This window comes from Agelaius tricolor, unplaced genomic scaffold (genome assembly GCF_023055355.1).
Source record: "Agelaius tricolor isolate 1412-34295 unplaced genomic scaffold, bAgeTri1.0.p SCAF_103, whole genome shotgun sequence".
Lineage (NCBI taxonomy): Eukaryota > Metazoa > Chordata > Aves > Passeriformes > Icteridae > Agelaius > Agelaius tricolor.
Window position 1 is genome coordinate 363,483 of NW_027269363.1, and position 15,063 is coordinate 378,545.

Genomic DNA, 15,063 nt, shown 5'->3' on the forward strand with positions numbered 1-15,063 from the left:
AATTTCCACAGACAGAAATGGGCTCAGCAGTGCAGCATCCCCTCAGTCCATGCAGTATTCCCACTCGAAGCTCAATTTCCACTAAACCCAACTGGAGCTCCTGTCTAGAGGCTGGCACGTCCTGCCTCTGGATTTCTGCTGGCAAACCTCTGGATTTCTGCATCCTGCTGGCTGAGAGGAGCTTGCACAGTCACATTTTCAATCCTGATCCTTCCAGTTTCCTTCCCCATAGTTACAGGGCAGAGTTTGTAGATCTCCGTTGTTGATACCAGGGCAGCTGCCCAAATTGCCATCAGCGGGGAGGGAGACGGGGTGGGGCTGGAAATCAGATCCTCTTGGGAAGAGTTTCATGAGAGAGAGGAGAGAGAGTACCTCCTACATGTAACAAACCTCCTGGATGGATCAGTATCTTGTGGCTTTCTGCTCATGCCTTACTTTATTGCAGAAGTGGAGAAGGCTGATCCAGAGCAGGGAAAAAGGAGGGGGGAAGTCTCCAAACTCTGTTTGGCTCGGAGACAACTGAGATGCCAGAATGCCATCAGGAAAACAGGATGAGATCTGCTAAATGGATTAATTTTAAAAGGTTATGAGATGTTGTTATGCCTTGAACAGCAAGGGACTGGCTGCATTCAGTGGTCCAGGAGATCCTTTCCATGTTGTTCCATTATTAAAATAATAATAATTCCAATATTAAAATAATGGAACACCCTCTCCAGCAGGGGCTGGATGTCAGGATTGCTTTCCAACAGGAGAAACGTGAGGGGTGGGAACAACGTGCCCCCAAAATGGGCCTCTAAGAAGCACCCATGGAAGTCTGAGGCTGTAGCCCTAGGCTCCCTCTATAGTCAATGGAGAGAAATAAACATCTTGCTATGATTCATGTTATCCTGAGATAGGTGTCTGAGATAGGTCAGATGAATTGCTCCCTGGAGATGCCGGCTGCTCTCCACGGACTACAAAGGGAGCCTGGGGTGACTGCTCAGACTCTGACAGCTAACTCTGGGAGATGAGATCAGGCCCATCAGGGAGCCCGGGGAGGGAGGCTGTTATGACACAGCAAGAAAAAAAAAATATGGAGGAGACTTGTGACTCCAAGGGATGATAACTGAATCTAAAAGTCTGGTTCCATTCTTGCCTGATCTGGGGAAAAACTCGCATGGATTTCACCAGACATGAGATGAGCTTCCTCCTCCACAATGGGGAAGAGTCAACCCTTGAACACAGCTTTGTTTGGGCTTTCTTGAGAGAGAGAACACGTGGGGCTTATCCCCAAAATATCTAGAGTACAAAATAAACCAAACCTCACAAATGAGCCGAGCCCAAAATCAGCCTGGCAGCAAAGGTGACAGTGCCCAGCATTCCACAAGAAACTGGATGTGATTTGAATCCCCCCTCTCTCAGGAGCTAGACAGATGCCTGCTCTGCCCTTCATGCAGTCCCTGGGAGCAAGAGTCTTCTCATCCAGAGCCGGTCTCCCTGGATTCCCTCAGTGATTGATGGAGAGATGTAGAAACGTCAGGGTGTGAATAATTTAATCCAAACTGTCTGGAATACCTCAGATGAATCATGCCCTGGAGGACCCCAGCAACAGCTGGAACTCCCTCGACCTGTCTCGCTGTCTGGCATCCAGGACCCAAAGTTTTGCTGACCCACTGCTCTTCTGCAGGCCCCCCAGTTTTAACTTTTTAGGGAGAAGCGAAGAAAATGGTCAGTGCTAGAAGAGAAAATAGAGGGGCTGGTTGTCAACACCAAAGCGGTGGAGGAGATTTGTAAAGAGGAGGCTGTCTATCTCTTGGTGATATGTCAAAGCAAAATGTCCTTTGGGAAGAGATGTTGCAGTCAAATTCAGATTTTGGTTTCATTCCAGAAGTCTGGAGGGGAAATTCTCCAGTCTGGATCATGCAAGAAGCCTGCTTGGATAATGACAGTCACGTCAGGCCACGAACAGGCATTGTGTGCTCTGCTGTGGGAAGGAATGAGGCCCTGGAGATCAGGGATTCCAGATCCCTGATGGTAGCACACTGTTAGTGCTGCCCATCTCCACTGCCAGGGGACCTTCAAAGGGGTTATCTGGTGTCACCTCCTGAAGGACACTGCAGGACAGTGTCATCTGCAGGAACATGCTGAGGGAAGACAAGAGGGAATGTTTGGGCTTTGTGGTCATTCTGGGGAAGATGACAGAGAGATCCCATTCCACCTTGATTTGAGATGGAAGTGCTGGAAGGCAAGACACCCCCCAGTTTAACAGCAAAGCAATGCAGTGGTGTCTGAAATGCTCCATATTTCATCCCATCCTCAGCCTGGTGGGTGCCCAAACAGGAGCTGCACCAAAAGGAGACTCAGGAGAAAAGGAGACTCAGGGCTGCCCTCATCACTCTCTGCAGCTCCTGAAAGGGGCCTGTGCTCAGCTGGCCCTGGGCTCTTTCTGCAGCAGCACTGACACAACCAGAGCACACAGCCTCGAGCTGCACCAGGGGAAATACAGGTTGGATAGCAGGGAAAAGTTTTTCACAGGAAGAGTGATAAAGTTCTGGAATGGCTGCCCAGGGAGGTGGTGGAGTCCCCATGCCTGGGTGTGTTTAACAAAGCCTGGATGTGGCACTGGGGGCCAGGGTTTGGTTGAGCAGTTGGGGCTGGGTTGGACTCTGTGATCTTGAAGGTCTCTTCCAACCTGCTCATTCTGGGAATTCTGTGAATTCTGCGAATTCAGTGAAAGGACAGGGCTTTGCTGGCCACAGACAGGATTAACCCCAGGGAACAGGAGCAGAGGGTCACTCCACCACTGCTGTGACTCTCGACATTTGCCTCGGAGCAGGCTCAGCAGCCAACCATCATTTCCGGAATGAATTTATGCCCCTGGGCCTTGGTCACCCATCAGGCTCTCGTTTGTCCGCTGGGAAATTCGCTGTGCATCCTCATAGGGCTCATCCCATGGGTGCAGAGCCACGGGACACCCCTGCCCTGGCTCCTTCCCACCTCCTTGTGCACACAGAAAGGGCAGGAGTGGCTTCCCAAGGCTGCACACGAGTGTTAAAGTCTAATAAACAAGCCCTGCCGGCCGGGGCTGAAAGAACCCGAGCCCTCTCCAACAAAGCATTTAATCCAGTTTGGCGTAACCTTTGACATTATTAGGGATCTCAGTGACCCTAATCCAATCAGATTGATTAACTAAAGAGGAGACCCCATCAGCAGACCCCCCTCTGGCCTCTGCTATTTAGCCCTGACCAAACAGTGGGAGAGACGTGCCGTATTTACACCACAATGGGTCGGCGCTGAGAACCTGTTTCATTACAGAGAGACTTAAACTCCCATTACTCCATCAATGTATCATTCTTCAATAGTTCATTAAAAGCTGCTCCTCCACAATAACTATTAACCATTTCTCAGCCCAGCTGGCAGGTTTAAAGCCCTGGCCAGTCTTTAGCAGAAGGAGGTGGGAGTGAGTGAAAGAAATAGATAGACAAGGGCTCCCTTTTTAAATTTAAACGAACAGCGGGCTTAAATAGTTGGAGGTAATTTACTTTTATTGAATGGGGGGGGGGGGGAGGAGAGAGAGGAAACTTTTATTTTGACTTAATTATGTGCTGAGGTCCTTTAAAGAGACAGGGCCATGATAAGCTTTAATTGTATTACTTCTCTTGAGATTGGTTCATATTTCTGCCCAGAGGAGTTTCAAAGGGAGCTCACGTGGCACCCAGAGACTCTAAACTCACAGCTTAAGCATGAACAGCCTCTTCAGGCCACAAAAGCTAAAATAAAGGCAAAAGGCACAATTCCCAGTGCATGGCACTTCAGCTGGGGATGGAAAATGCCTGCCGGGTTGCACTGCTCACTTTCTGCTGTCAGTGATGGGGTGTCCTTCTCCTACATCCCCCAAAGTTTTGTTCTGCCTCTTTTTAGAGGCAACTCAAAAATCTCCCCTTCTCCTTGGTGAGCTGAAAGATGCAACAGCCGCATCTTTCAACATCTTTGAAAGTTGCAACAACTGCATTAAAAACTGCCAGGCCTCTCAGGCAAGTGGATGAGCATGAGCTCTGGCTCAGTGGTCACTTCAGGTCATGTGGCCATTCCCATGTTCCCATGGTTTTCTCCACTTCATAAAACACAGGTGAAGAAACAAATAACAGTATTTTTCCTTTCAATATTACAGTATTTTTCCTTTCAATATTACAGTATTTTGCCTTTTGATATTACTGTTGCAAAAATTCAAGTGGGAGGTTCTTTTCTACTGTCCAGCAGTTGAGGTTTGAGCTTCTGGGAGACCAGAAGTGAGTTGTAGTGTCTTTATATCAGAAATGATAAGCAGATTAAGTCCAGGTAGAGAAAAGGAGATCGGACTCAATTCTTTCCCCATACCAGGAAAAACCAGGAAATCTGTGAATTTCCAGGCTTTGTTAAACACACCCAGGAATCCTGGCTTTTTGCATTCCAAGTAGTCCAAACTGACCAAAACTCCCATTTCTTGGGGATTTGCAGGGAAGACCCAACAGTGACACCTGTCTGAATGTTTCTCCATGAAGTGGCACACCTGTCCATACACTCCCAAGACCACAGAGGAGGAGAAAAACCCCATCCCACAGCCCTGATCCTAAAGCTCATCTCATTACACCCCTGCCATGGGCAGGACACATCCCACAGGCAGGGACACCTTCCACTTTCCCAGGTTGGTCCAAGTCCATCCAGCCTGGCCTTGGACACTCCCAGGGATAGAAAGTCCACACCTGTCTGGATAATTGAATAAATAGGGTGGGATGGGGGATTTCTGCTCTTCCTCTGCCCTGGAAGACATACATAGATCAAAAGGGATTTAGGGTCAAGGGTTGCCTTCACCAGCAGCAGGTCAGGATCACTTGGACATCACCATTCCCTGGTAGCTGAGCTCATCAGTGCCAGTCCTGTCTAATTTGTGATTCACCCCAAAATCCCAGAATTGTTAGGGTTGGAAGGGACCTCTGGAAATTAGGCCTGGCTAAAAGAAAATTATACATAAATATAGACTTAGCTAAAACATGGGAGATCTTTTTCCATAAAAAGGCTGATGGGGGGAAAAGAGTCTGGTTTAGAGGAGATATCAGAGCATGGCTCTTAACAGGACCAGAGTCTGGTGACAGTTTGGCACTGCTGAATCACAGCTCAAGCCCAGTCCTGAATGAGCAATGAGCTCCCACAGCAGCAAGGGCAGCCCAGACAGTGAGGCAGCCTCAGCGAGATTTGGGCCTGGAAAGGATTTCCTGGAGGCATTAAAATCGATCCTTTTCAGTGAAAGGAGTGCAGATAGTCTGTGAGGCAAAGGGGAGATGCTGTAGGAGCTGCTGAGGGAGGATGGGGATCCCCACTGACCCACACCAGAGCTGCACTCAGGTCCTGGGTGCAGATCTGAAAATCCAAGCTGCAAAACAGATTTTTGCTTCCTTGCTTTCTCTCTCTCCTTTTCCCCTTCTCCCTTTCAGGGTAGGAGCTCAAGTATGTTCCTACCCTGGGGGATCTGCCGCACAAGAATGCGACTGAGCTGTTTTTTTTCTCCCCCCCCTCCTGCTGTAGGTGAAGCAAAACTGAAGGGTGGTTTGATTCTCCCTCAAGGAACAACATTCTTCAGTTATGAAATCGTCCCAGTCTCCTCTCCCTCCCTGAGCCTGGCTACTGAGAGCCTCCAGTGTGGGGCAGGGACAGACCCTCGGTGCCGGCACCGCTGGGAGATATTTGGGAATTTGGGAGATGGTGGGGTTGGGGTTCCTCTGGTCAGCAGGGAGGTGAGGAGCAGTTTGGCCACGAGGATAATTGCTGCAGGAGATGTGGGGTGTAAAATCCCAGACTGTCTGGGAGAACATTGGCCAGCGAGGTTGTGGACTCCCCATCCCTGGAAATCCTCAAGGCCGGGTTGGATGGGGCTTGGAGCAACACGGTCTGGGGGAAGGAAATGCCCAAATCTGTTCTGAGTAATGCAGCAGGGGCAAAACTAAACAGAAAACTAGATGGGAAGCACTGCAGAACACACCCCAAGGTGGGTAAAGATCAATTACATACACCAGATTGCCTGAAAATATTCCAAATGCTCCTTCCTCTTTTATATGAGAAGGAAGGAAAGGAAGGAAAGGAAGGAAGGAAGGAAGGAAAGGAAGGAAAGGAATGAAGGAAGGAAGGAAGGAAGGAAGGAAGGAAGGAAGGAAGGAAGGAAGGAAGGAAGGAAGGAAGGAAACACAAAACTTATCCCAGACTTAGTGAGACCAGCAGATCAGCAGGACCAGGACCAGGCTGGGTTTTAAAAGACGCCCAACAAGTTCAAAGAAGGATAAAGGAGTTCTCACAGGCTCCTATCAACTTATAAGGGAAAAGACCAGATACTTAAGCTTAGCTTAGGGCTTAAATCTCACAAGATTCAACAACTTAGGGCAAAAAATTTCTAAGAGTTTCCACTTCTATCAAGGGGTGAAGAAAGAGTTGCCTGAATTTACACCCTATCCTAATTTACTGTGTTCACAACCAAGGAAAGCAGAAGCATTAATTGACGGTGATTTCCCCAGGCCTTTGATCTTCGTTGTATTTCATAATAGTATAAAAACTGCTGTTATCTGCTAAGTCCAGTCCCTAGGAACCATCCCCAACAGCTCATCATTTCCCCTCTGCCATCCTCTAGAGACCTGAAATCACAGCACGGGGTCAGAAAAGGAGCCAGGTCCAGCTCGAGCACTGCAAACACAGAAACCCTCTGTGCTCATTCCCAGGGTGCAGGATGATGGGGTAACTCACGCTGAAAGGGACTCAGGGAGGTCTCTTGTCCAACCTCCTTCTGCCAGCTGGACCTGAGATAACCCCACTCCTTTATCCAGCTCAAGGCCTGTCTCTTGCAGGACATTTTACAGGATTTTTTTTTCAGAAGGGAACGAGTTCACAGGAGCTTTCTCAAGACCTCTGCTGCCAATTCCACCACAGATCTCCCCAAACCCGTCGCTCCTCACTCACCTTTATCCAGCACGGGCCCAAAGATGGCCAAGCTGTCGTTGACAGTGGTGCAGTTCCACCTTCTCCCTCGAAACTGGTGCTGGCATTCCTGGATGCCAATCTTCACCCCTTCTGCCACGCTGGGCATGATCTCCACATAGTTGCGGCAGAAGCGCAGCTGCTTGGGCACCAGCCCCGGGATGCTCCCGCACAGGATGGGCTGAGTCCCCAGGGAGGAGTACTGGTGACCAATGGCCAGGGACCTGGGCAACAAAAACAGGGGAAAAGAGATCTGTCAGGCTGGGTTTCACCTCTGTGCTTCTGGTTCAGAAGAATGGGGACAGGAAATCAATGTCTTTAGTTCCTCGGCATTCCTCCTCACCAGGAAATACCACTTTCATTGTTATCGATCCCTAAAACATCTCCTGGAGTTCCCTACAGGCCCAGCAAGGCCAAAACCTCTACTCTTAATATCTTCCTTCCCTTTTATTTATCATCCCAAAGCCTTAATCCATCACTGTGCTGTGAAATACTTCCTTCCTTCCTTCCTTCCTTCCTTCCTTCCTTCCTTCCTTCCTTCCTTCCTTCCTTCCTTCCTTCCTTCCTTCCTTCCTTCCTTTCCTTTCCTTTCCTTTCCTTTCCTTTCCAGCCAGGGGGTCAAACATGCATTTCTTTCTCTGAGACACACCTCTTACAAGATGTTTTATAGGAAATTTTGGCAGCTGAGTCAAAAGCACTTCTGGAGCTACCCAAAGGAATAACTCCAGCAACTGAAACCATCAAGCTCTGAGTATTTGGAAAGGCAGCACCAAGAATTTGGGAAGGGAAACAGCATCCTTCTTGTGGGGCTTTGGTTAAAGTGAGGGGAGTGAAATTAAAGCCAAACCAAACCAACAACCAAAAACCAATCCCAATTAAACTTGAGTGCAAACTCTGTGCTCAGCCCAGTGGAAGTCTTGAAAGGAGTGTCCATGAACCTTTATGTTGGTGAAGCCTTGGAGACAAACAAGTCAGCTCTGCAGGGAGATCAGCAGATATGCAGCTAATTAGATAGATTTTTAAAGTGTTTTTTACTGGTGCTTCTAATAATAACCTTGATTACTAGAACTGAAGGGATTTTTAGAGTATAATTTCCTTTTCTTCTAATTAAATCTCTTGATTGTCTTTTCTGCCCTGAATTAATGACAAAGAGGAACCTGCCTGGGCAGTGTGTATTTCTGTTTACATTCATTTTTTTGCTGTGTGGTTTTCATTTGGGAACAGCCTGGTGTGTTTAAATTAACAACAGGGCTGTCAGGGAATAAAGCCTTCACTCTCTTTAGCTCTGACTTAAAAAATAACACAAGGATTCTATCGTTGCCAAAGTCCAGAAGAAAATTAGCTTGACTTTAGCAGTTCTCTAGGCTAGGATAAAAATTATTTTAAAATTGCTTTGTTTTAAGGAGAAGGGTCCTTGCAGCCAATTCACTCCTGTCCTGGAGGGGACCTGGTCTAGAGGGGTCACAAGTGAGAAGAAGGTGACATTCACATGGTCAGGAGCCACATCTCAAGGGCTTTGCCAACTCCAGATTAATCTTTACAAATCCATCCTTTCCAGGCAAATGAGGACATCCATTTCTGGATTCCAAATGGCTCCAGCTAGGAGTTTAGAACCTGGATAATCAGCTCAGTCAAGAACGTGCCCTCCGCTAAATGAACTTCAGATGGACAAGGTGGAAGGTGTGTGGGAAACCAAAGGATTTCCAGCTGATTTCCTGAACTTAGATGCCTCTCTCCACCTCTGCTGGACTTCTGGGAGATGATTAATCTCAACATTAGAAGATAATTAATCTGACCCCAAGGAGGGAGGCTGAGACAAACAGCATGAACTGCCCTCCAGCAGTGCCCCTTTTTAACATTGCATTAAAAGGGGGAAGGAGCTCCAAATTGTGTCCCTGTCACCCACCCTCCAACGCTTGCTGGGGTGTCTCCAGCTCACCCCAGGCTGCTTTTGCAATCAGAGAGCAGCAGACACTTCCATGCCCCTGCCCAGCTGAGGTGTGTGCTTGGGGCTGGGGTGAATCATGGCCTTGCCCCCACTGGCTGGGCTGGCCAGACTGAAACCCCCCTGGGTGGCTGGGGCATGTCTGCACCCTGGGAGTCTCCAGGTGAGTCACACCACGATCCCTGACAACCAGCAGGGATAATAAGTTCCTTGAAACTCTCCCACCCAGGAAAGTTCAGCCCTGGGTTGAAGGACACACAGAGACCTCAGCTGGAGGAAGGAGATGAGTTCCTGCAGGTGCCTGCAGGAACCCACAGGAGAAAAGTGAGGAAAGGACCCATTAAACTCATTTTCCTTATCTCAGTGGCTAGATATGGGGTTTTCTGAGCTTTAGATTCATTCAGGGTACACATCTGGCAGAGAGCCATCTGTGAAATGGAGCCCATGCCAAGTGCACGTTTTTGTTTCACTGTTAAATATTATACAAAGCACTGGACCAGAATTTCTGGACTAAAGACACCTTCTGATACTTCAGGTTTCAGAGGACTTGTTGAGTGTTGCCTCTGTCGCCTTGTTGAGTTTTAGGGTGCCACATACCCAAATTTTAATTCTTTGAACTCTCACAAGACTGGGACTTAGGAGGTGCTCCCAGCTTTAGGACTGGGAGGTAAGTGGTCCTATCTCTGTAAACCATCTGGAGAGATGCCTTCATTGAAGTCTCCAGGTGAAAACATCAGTTTACTTGTTCCTACTCATCCTCCAGCCATTGATGACAGGGAGTCCAAAGTGTGGATGTCTTCTGGTGTCTGAGGTTAACTCTGGTGGGAAGATCTGTAGAGTTTGTTTCCACATCACCTGCAGCCACCAACATCCTTCCCAAAGCTTTCCAAAGTCCCTTACCCAGTTCCCAACAAAGATAAAGCATCCATGAGTTACCATCAACCTGTTGCAGGCTCCATCCACAATGTTGTGAAACCAGAAGGATTTTTCTGAGCTATATCAGTGGGACCCTGATGAAGTTTAGGATTCCAACCTCATAAACTTTAATCATATGAACAGCCAAACTCAAGCCTGTCTCTGGGTTGTTTTTTTTTTCGTGGTTACTCCAGTGGTAAAATGAAAATACCAGTCATAGGAAGAGGAGTTTATAGGTTGGTGCCCTCAACTATTCATTTCCGTTGCTGGGGAGATTATCTAAGATTTAAAAAAACCCCAAAAACATATAGAAATACCTGTAATTGCTTTTTCACTCTGCTCCCTGCTCGGTACAGCAGGGAAACAGTCACACCTCACTTTGATCTGAGTTACAGTCTGGAAAGTTTAATCTGCAAAAGACAATCTCCAGCGAGAGCCTTGTTCTCAAGGTGTCATCAGGCCCTGAGACGGTGCAACACCAATTTGGCATTTCATGGGGCACTGTGGAGTCACTTAACTCTCAGCTGGAGCTGCAGGGTGGAATCTCAAAACATCTCCCAATGAGCAGTGGCTCTGCTGTTGAGCAGAGCTGAGCACCTTCCTCCTCCTCTTCCTCCTCCTCCTCCTCCTCCTCCTGCTCCTGCTCCTGCTCCTGCTCCTGCTCCTGCTCCTGGCTCACTCGCAGCTCCTGGAGTGTGATAACATCTCCCCCAGCACCCTCGTTTGGTTTCTACTTTGCTTCCAGCTGTAAACACTTTCTCCCTCTCTAAAGTCAATTTATCTTTAGGAGAACCCAGTTCTTTCAGCTCCCTGTCATTATTATTGATCATCAGGTGGGAACCTCATGAACCTCCCAACCTTCTCCTCCACCCAGAAAAAAACCCAACAACAACCCAACAACCAAACCTTTAGAAAAGATTGGGAAAGTCTGTAAAGATCAGAATCTCATTTCAGTGTTGCTCAACTCTCTCGTAGCTCCCATCATTCATTTTTTTTTTTTTCTCGCTGTTTCCAATGATCAAACCTGGCATTTGCATTTTTCCACTCTCCTGGGCTCTCCTCCTAAACAATCTCCTTCATGTGGGCAATTTTGTGTTGAGAAATGGGCCGAGTGTCACCTACTGTGGTCTAACCTTCAAATTCCCTGAGCACCACCACTTCCAGGATGCACTGACCCCAACCTCTCCTTTTCCATGGAGAATTCCTGAAGCTCTCAATTTTACAAACACACTCATGCCCAGACCAGGCTCTGCTCAAGTCTGAACCAAGGGAAAGGGTCAAAGAGTTGTTGCTTTCAAACCAACCAGGCTTTTCTTCCCATTAGCACAGGAGGAGCCATGAAAACACTGCTCTGTATGTCCACAGCCAAAGTTCTTAGCTTATCTTTAAGCCTTGCATGCCCTGAAGTGTTTAATTCAACCTCCAGTGAGCATTTTTCTTTGCCAACACACCTCGAGAGCTCTTCATTTCCCTTATCTCAATCTATCTGCTCCTTCAGCAGAGCCGTTGTAAATAAGTACCTGGCCACCTTCTTAATAAATTACATGTACCCTCCCTCTTGGAATGGACACCCCAGCCAGGTTAGGAGGGAGAAATATGCAGGAAATACCTGCTCAGAGGTTTTTTTTTCAGAAAAAAGAGAGGGTTTCAGCTCTGGATGACCTCACTGCACAGCACCACTCTGCTGACTTTTCAAGGTCAGCACCTTCTCAGCGTGTCAAAAGTCCTTGACACATCAGGAGCAGCGTGTGGAGACTCCTACAGCTGCCTCCTTCTCCCTGAATTCTCTCATTCCTGAGCTTTGTTTTGCTATTCATCCTGGAGAGGCTTTTTGAGAGTTTCCTCCAGGGATGTCCTTCTGGGGTCCCCAACACAGGGAAAATAACTTAATTTATCAATGCTGAACAGCAAGGGTGCAACTTGCCAAATGACCCCAGAGAAGACCCTGAGGGCACCTAAATCCCACCAAATATTACAAACTGAGCACCAGGAGCGACTTTGCTCCTCTTGTCCAGCTGGTCCTGCTGAAGAAGTCAAACCAAAGGATGTCCATCTGCTCATACAGAGGGGATTTATGTTCTCTTACAGATGCCTTCAGTGCTTCTCCCTTTGCAGGGAACCCCCTAACAGCAAGATGCCTCCTCCAAATCCTTTCCTATACTCCATCCAGGTTTCCAGAGGTTCAGCTCAGCCCCTGTTCCTTCCTAACTCATTTTGGCTGCCTCTCTGAGGTGCCACATCCCTCAGAAGAGCCTCAACCACGTGATGAAAGAGGGGACAAATCGTGTAAAGCGTTTTCTCTAAAAAGATGCATTTTCACAATACATCTGTGGCATTATGATCCTATAATATTGAAATTGAGAAGATGGCTGGAGAATAGTCCATAGGAACTGTGAGGAAAACCCCTCCAGGGCTGTCTCACATCTCCTGGAACCAGAGGGGCTCACAGAGAAGCAGGTGAGGAGTGGGCAGCCCTCACTCCACCCTACAACATCCCAAACAGACCCTCTCTCATCTCTCACCATAACCCTTCAAGCTGACCAGCATGAAATCCATGTATCCGAGGCTGCCTAAAACCACCTTTTTTTTATTATTTTTTTTTATTTTATTTGAGAAATGAGCAGCTGGGAGGCTGTGAAGGATCCAAAAATGGGGGCTGCCGTGCATGGCTAATGTCAAGAGGCTCCTGGGGCAGGGTGTGTAAGTCAATTCCCAAAATCCCTCACCACCACAGAGGGCTGCCACAAGACAGATGGAGCGTGGTGTCCATCTAACATGGACAACTGGAAGATGGCAAGGATATCCCAGAGGTTGAGACCAGGAACAGGAGATGGAATTTTTTCTGTGTCTTGTCCACCCTGGACACACAAATGTCCATGGGACTCTTGGGTAGACACGTGGGGAGGACATGGACCTGCTGCAGTGAGCCCAAAGAACAGCTGCAAAGTGGATTTGAGGGATGGAGCGTGGTTCCTACAAGGAAAGGCTGAGAGAATTGTATTTGTTCAGCTTGGAAAAGAGAAAGCTTTCAGGGGGTCCTCACTGTGGCCTTCCTGGACCTGAAGGGACCCACAAGAAGGATGGAGAGAGAGAATTTATGAGCCTGGAATGGCAGGACAAGGGAGAATGGCTTCAAACTGCCAGAGGGCAGGGAGAGATGGGATATTGGGAAGGAATTGTGCCCTGCGAGGGTGCTGAGGCCTGGCACAGGGTGCCCAGAGCAGCTGAGGCTGCCCCTGGATCCCTGGAGTGTCCAAGGCCAGGCTGGATGGGGCTGGGAGCACCCTGGGATGGTGGAAGGTGTCTCTGCCATGGCAGGAGCAGAATGGGATGATCTTTAAGGTCCCTCCAACTCAGGCCATGCTATGGTTTGAATGATTTTATAATTCTATGGTTTGAACCACCAGCCCAGAGGTCAGGTGGGTGAACAGGCAGGAAAACTTCTAATTCTGCATTCATTGAATGGCTTTGTTTTTCACAGAAAATACCAATATTCCAGCAGAGGCTGTGATTTATTTCTCTTTTTTACTGTGAAAACAAAACCTAGAGAAATTTTAGAATGAAAAGAAGTAGAACTTGTCACACCCCATTATTTTAAATGGAAAAGGAAATCATTCTGCTCACTATTGTCCCTCCTGCATCAAAGTGGTTTTATTCTATGAGATTAAAACTATCCTAAACCCAAGCAACTACAAAATGTGGACAATAGCAACAATTTTAATTGTTGTTTTAGTTGAAAACTTGGAAACCACCTTAACACAGATCAGCAAAATGATAGGTTTGGCTCTCGAAGACATGAATCAAGTAACTGATTCTGATGAAAGATATTTTTTTAGTTTGGGGGTTGTTTTTTTTGTTTTGCATGGACCAGTAACAATCAAGCTTAGGCCTAGGCAGTTTAAATTACAGAAGTGTCATACTTTAATTCAGAAATTATTACTCTCTGCAACATTGATTGTGGTGGGGTCTTCAACATTTGGCTCTGGGCATCATGCTATCAAACCTAAGACATTTCAAAGGGGTTCACAAAAAGAAATCTAAACCTGTTAGACAGCACAAATTCTGTCCTTCCAGATTTTTTTTTCCTCCAGCCTGGAAAAGAAAAAGTTTGTAACCTACTGGGTTAACTGTTCTTGCTGGATAATTCTTCATTCATCTCCAAGAACAGCACAAGGGCTATATTTAAATCCTTTTTTTTCTCCTCTAACCCTGAAAGTATGCCCATAATTGTGTGGCCGAGTCCAACCCTGCACACACACAGAGGTTTGGAGGTGCCTTTTCTCCCACAATGATTCCTTCACCCTTGCCCTGTATGAATAACAGCAGCACTGGGTTTCTGCTGCACCTTTCCTCAGAGCATCGCCGAGCGTGGGACTCACCTCACCCCACTCTGACCATCTCAAAGTTTGGAACCTCGGCCAAGCTCACTGTCTACGGGATCCATGGAGCAACATCAGCACCTCCAGAGGGCAACTCAGCCCATCCTGAGAGAGATGCCTCAGATAGGGGGGCTGAATCACTGCAGATGCCCCGGAGGCAGCACTGGCTGTGCAAAAATGAGGAGCACAAACTGGACACCTTTTGTTGTTTTTTTCAAGCTGAAAGTAGGAATTGGGAATTTCACCCTTTTCTTTTTTTTTTTTGGCAGAATCTCAGAAATCCTTGGAGAGCTGGAAGAGGAGGCCAAGGAAAGTCTTTGCTATCTCTAACGCGGAGCACGACAGATTGTTTAGAGTGGTTTGAGGCTGGATTTGAAAAATAATAAGCTCAGTGGCAGCTTCAAGTAGGTGCTAAGAAAGCAAAATTCCCTGAGCTGAGGTTTGGCCAGGACAGCGAATTCCCACAGGAACTAAGGCACACCACAACACTCAGCACCTTCCACTCGGAGTGCAAGAGATGTTGCTTTGACTTTGTCTTCCCTTAGGATCTACAGAACAGAGGAGGAGAGAGAATACAAGTATTAACAACCCAGTTCCTTGGAAAAAGTCTTTGGAACTCTTTAATTACCCAAGGCAATTAACTCCTTTGCTACACATGTCATCTGAAAAACAACCCAGGCAGCAGAATAATGGCCCCTCAAACCACGTTTTCAAGCCTGGATCCAGGTTCCAGCGACCCTGGTGTTGCTTCCATTCCCCATCCTATATCTGGGGCTGCTCCCTGGAGGTCTCCCCACTTCAGATCTGCCTCCATGCAGCTCCATTTACCTCCTAAAATGTGCCAGG

The 15,063-nt window shown here is 47.6% G+C and overlaps 1 protein-coding gene across 1 annotated transcript in view; it reads right to left on the minus strand.

Moving 5' to 3' along the window:
- WNT3A (Wnt family member 3A) overlaps positions 1 to 7,182 on the minus strand; it is a 39,807-nt gene extending 32,625 nt beyond the window's left edge. The window contains exon 1 of the mRNA XM_071419275.1: positions 6,961 to 7,182. Coding sequence (XP_071275376.1) covers positions 6,961 to 7,087 — 127 coding nt within the window. The 5' untranslated portion in view covers positions 7,088 to 7,182. The remainder of the gene's footprint in view (positions 1 to 6,960) is intronic.
- Between the last annotated feature and the right edge of the window lie 7,881 nt (positions 7,183 to 15,063).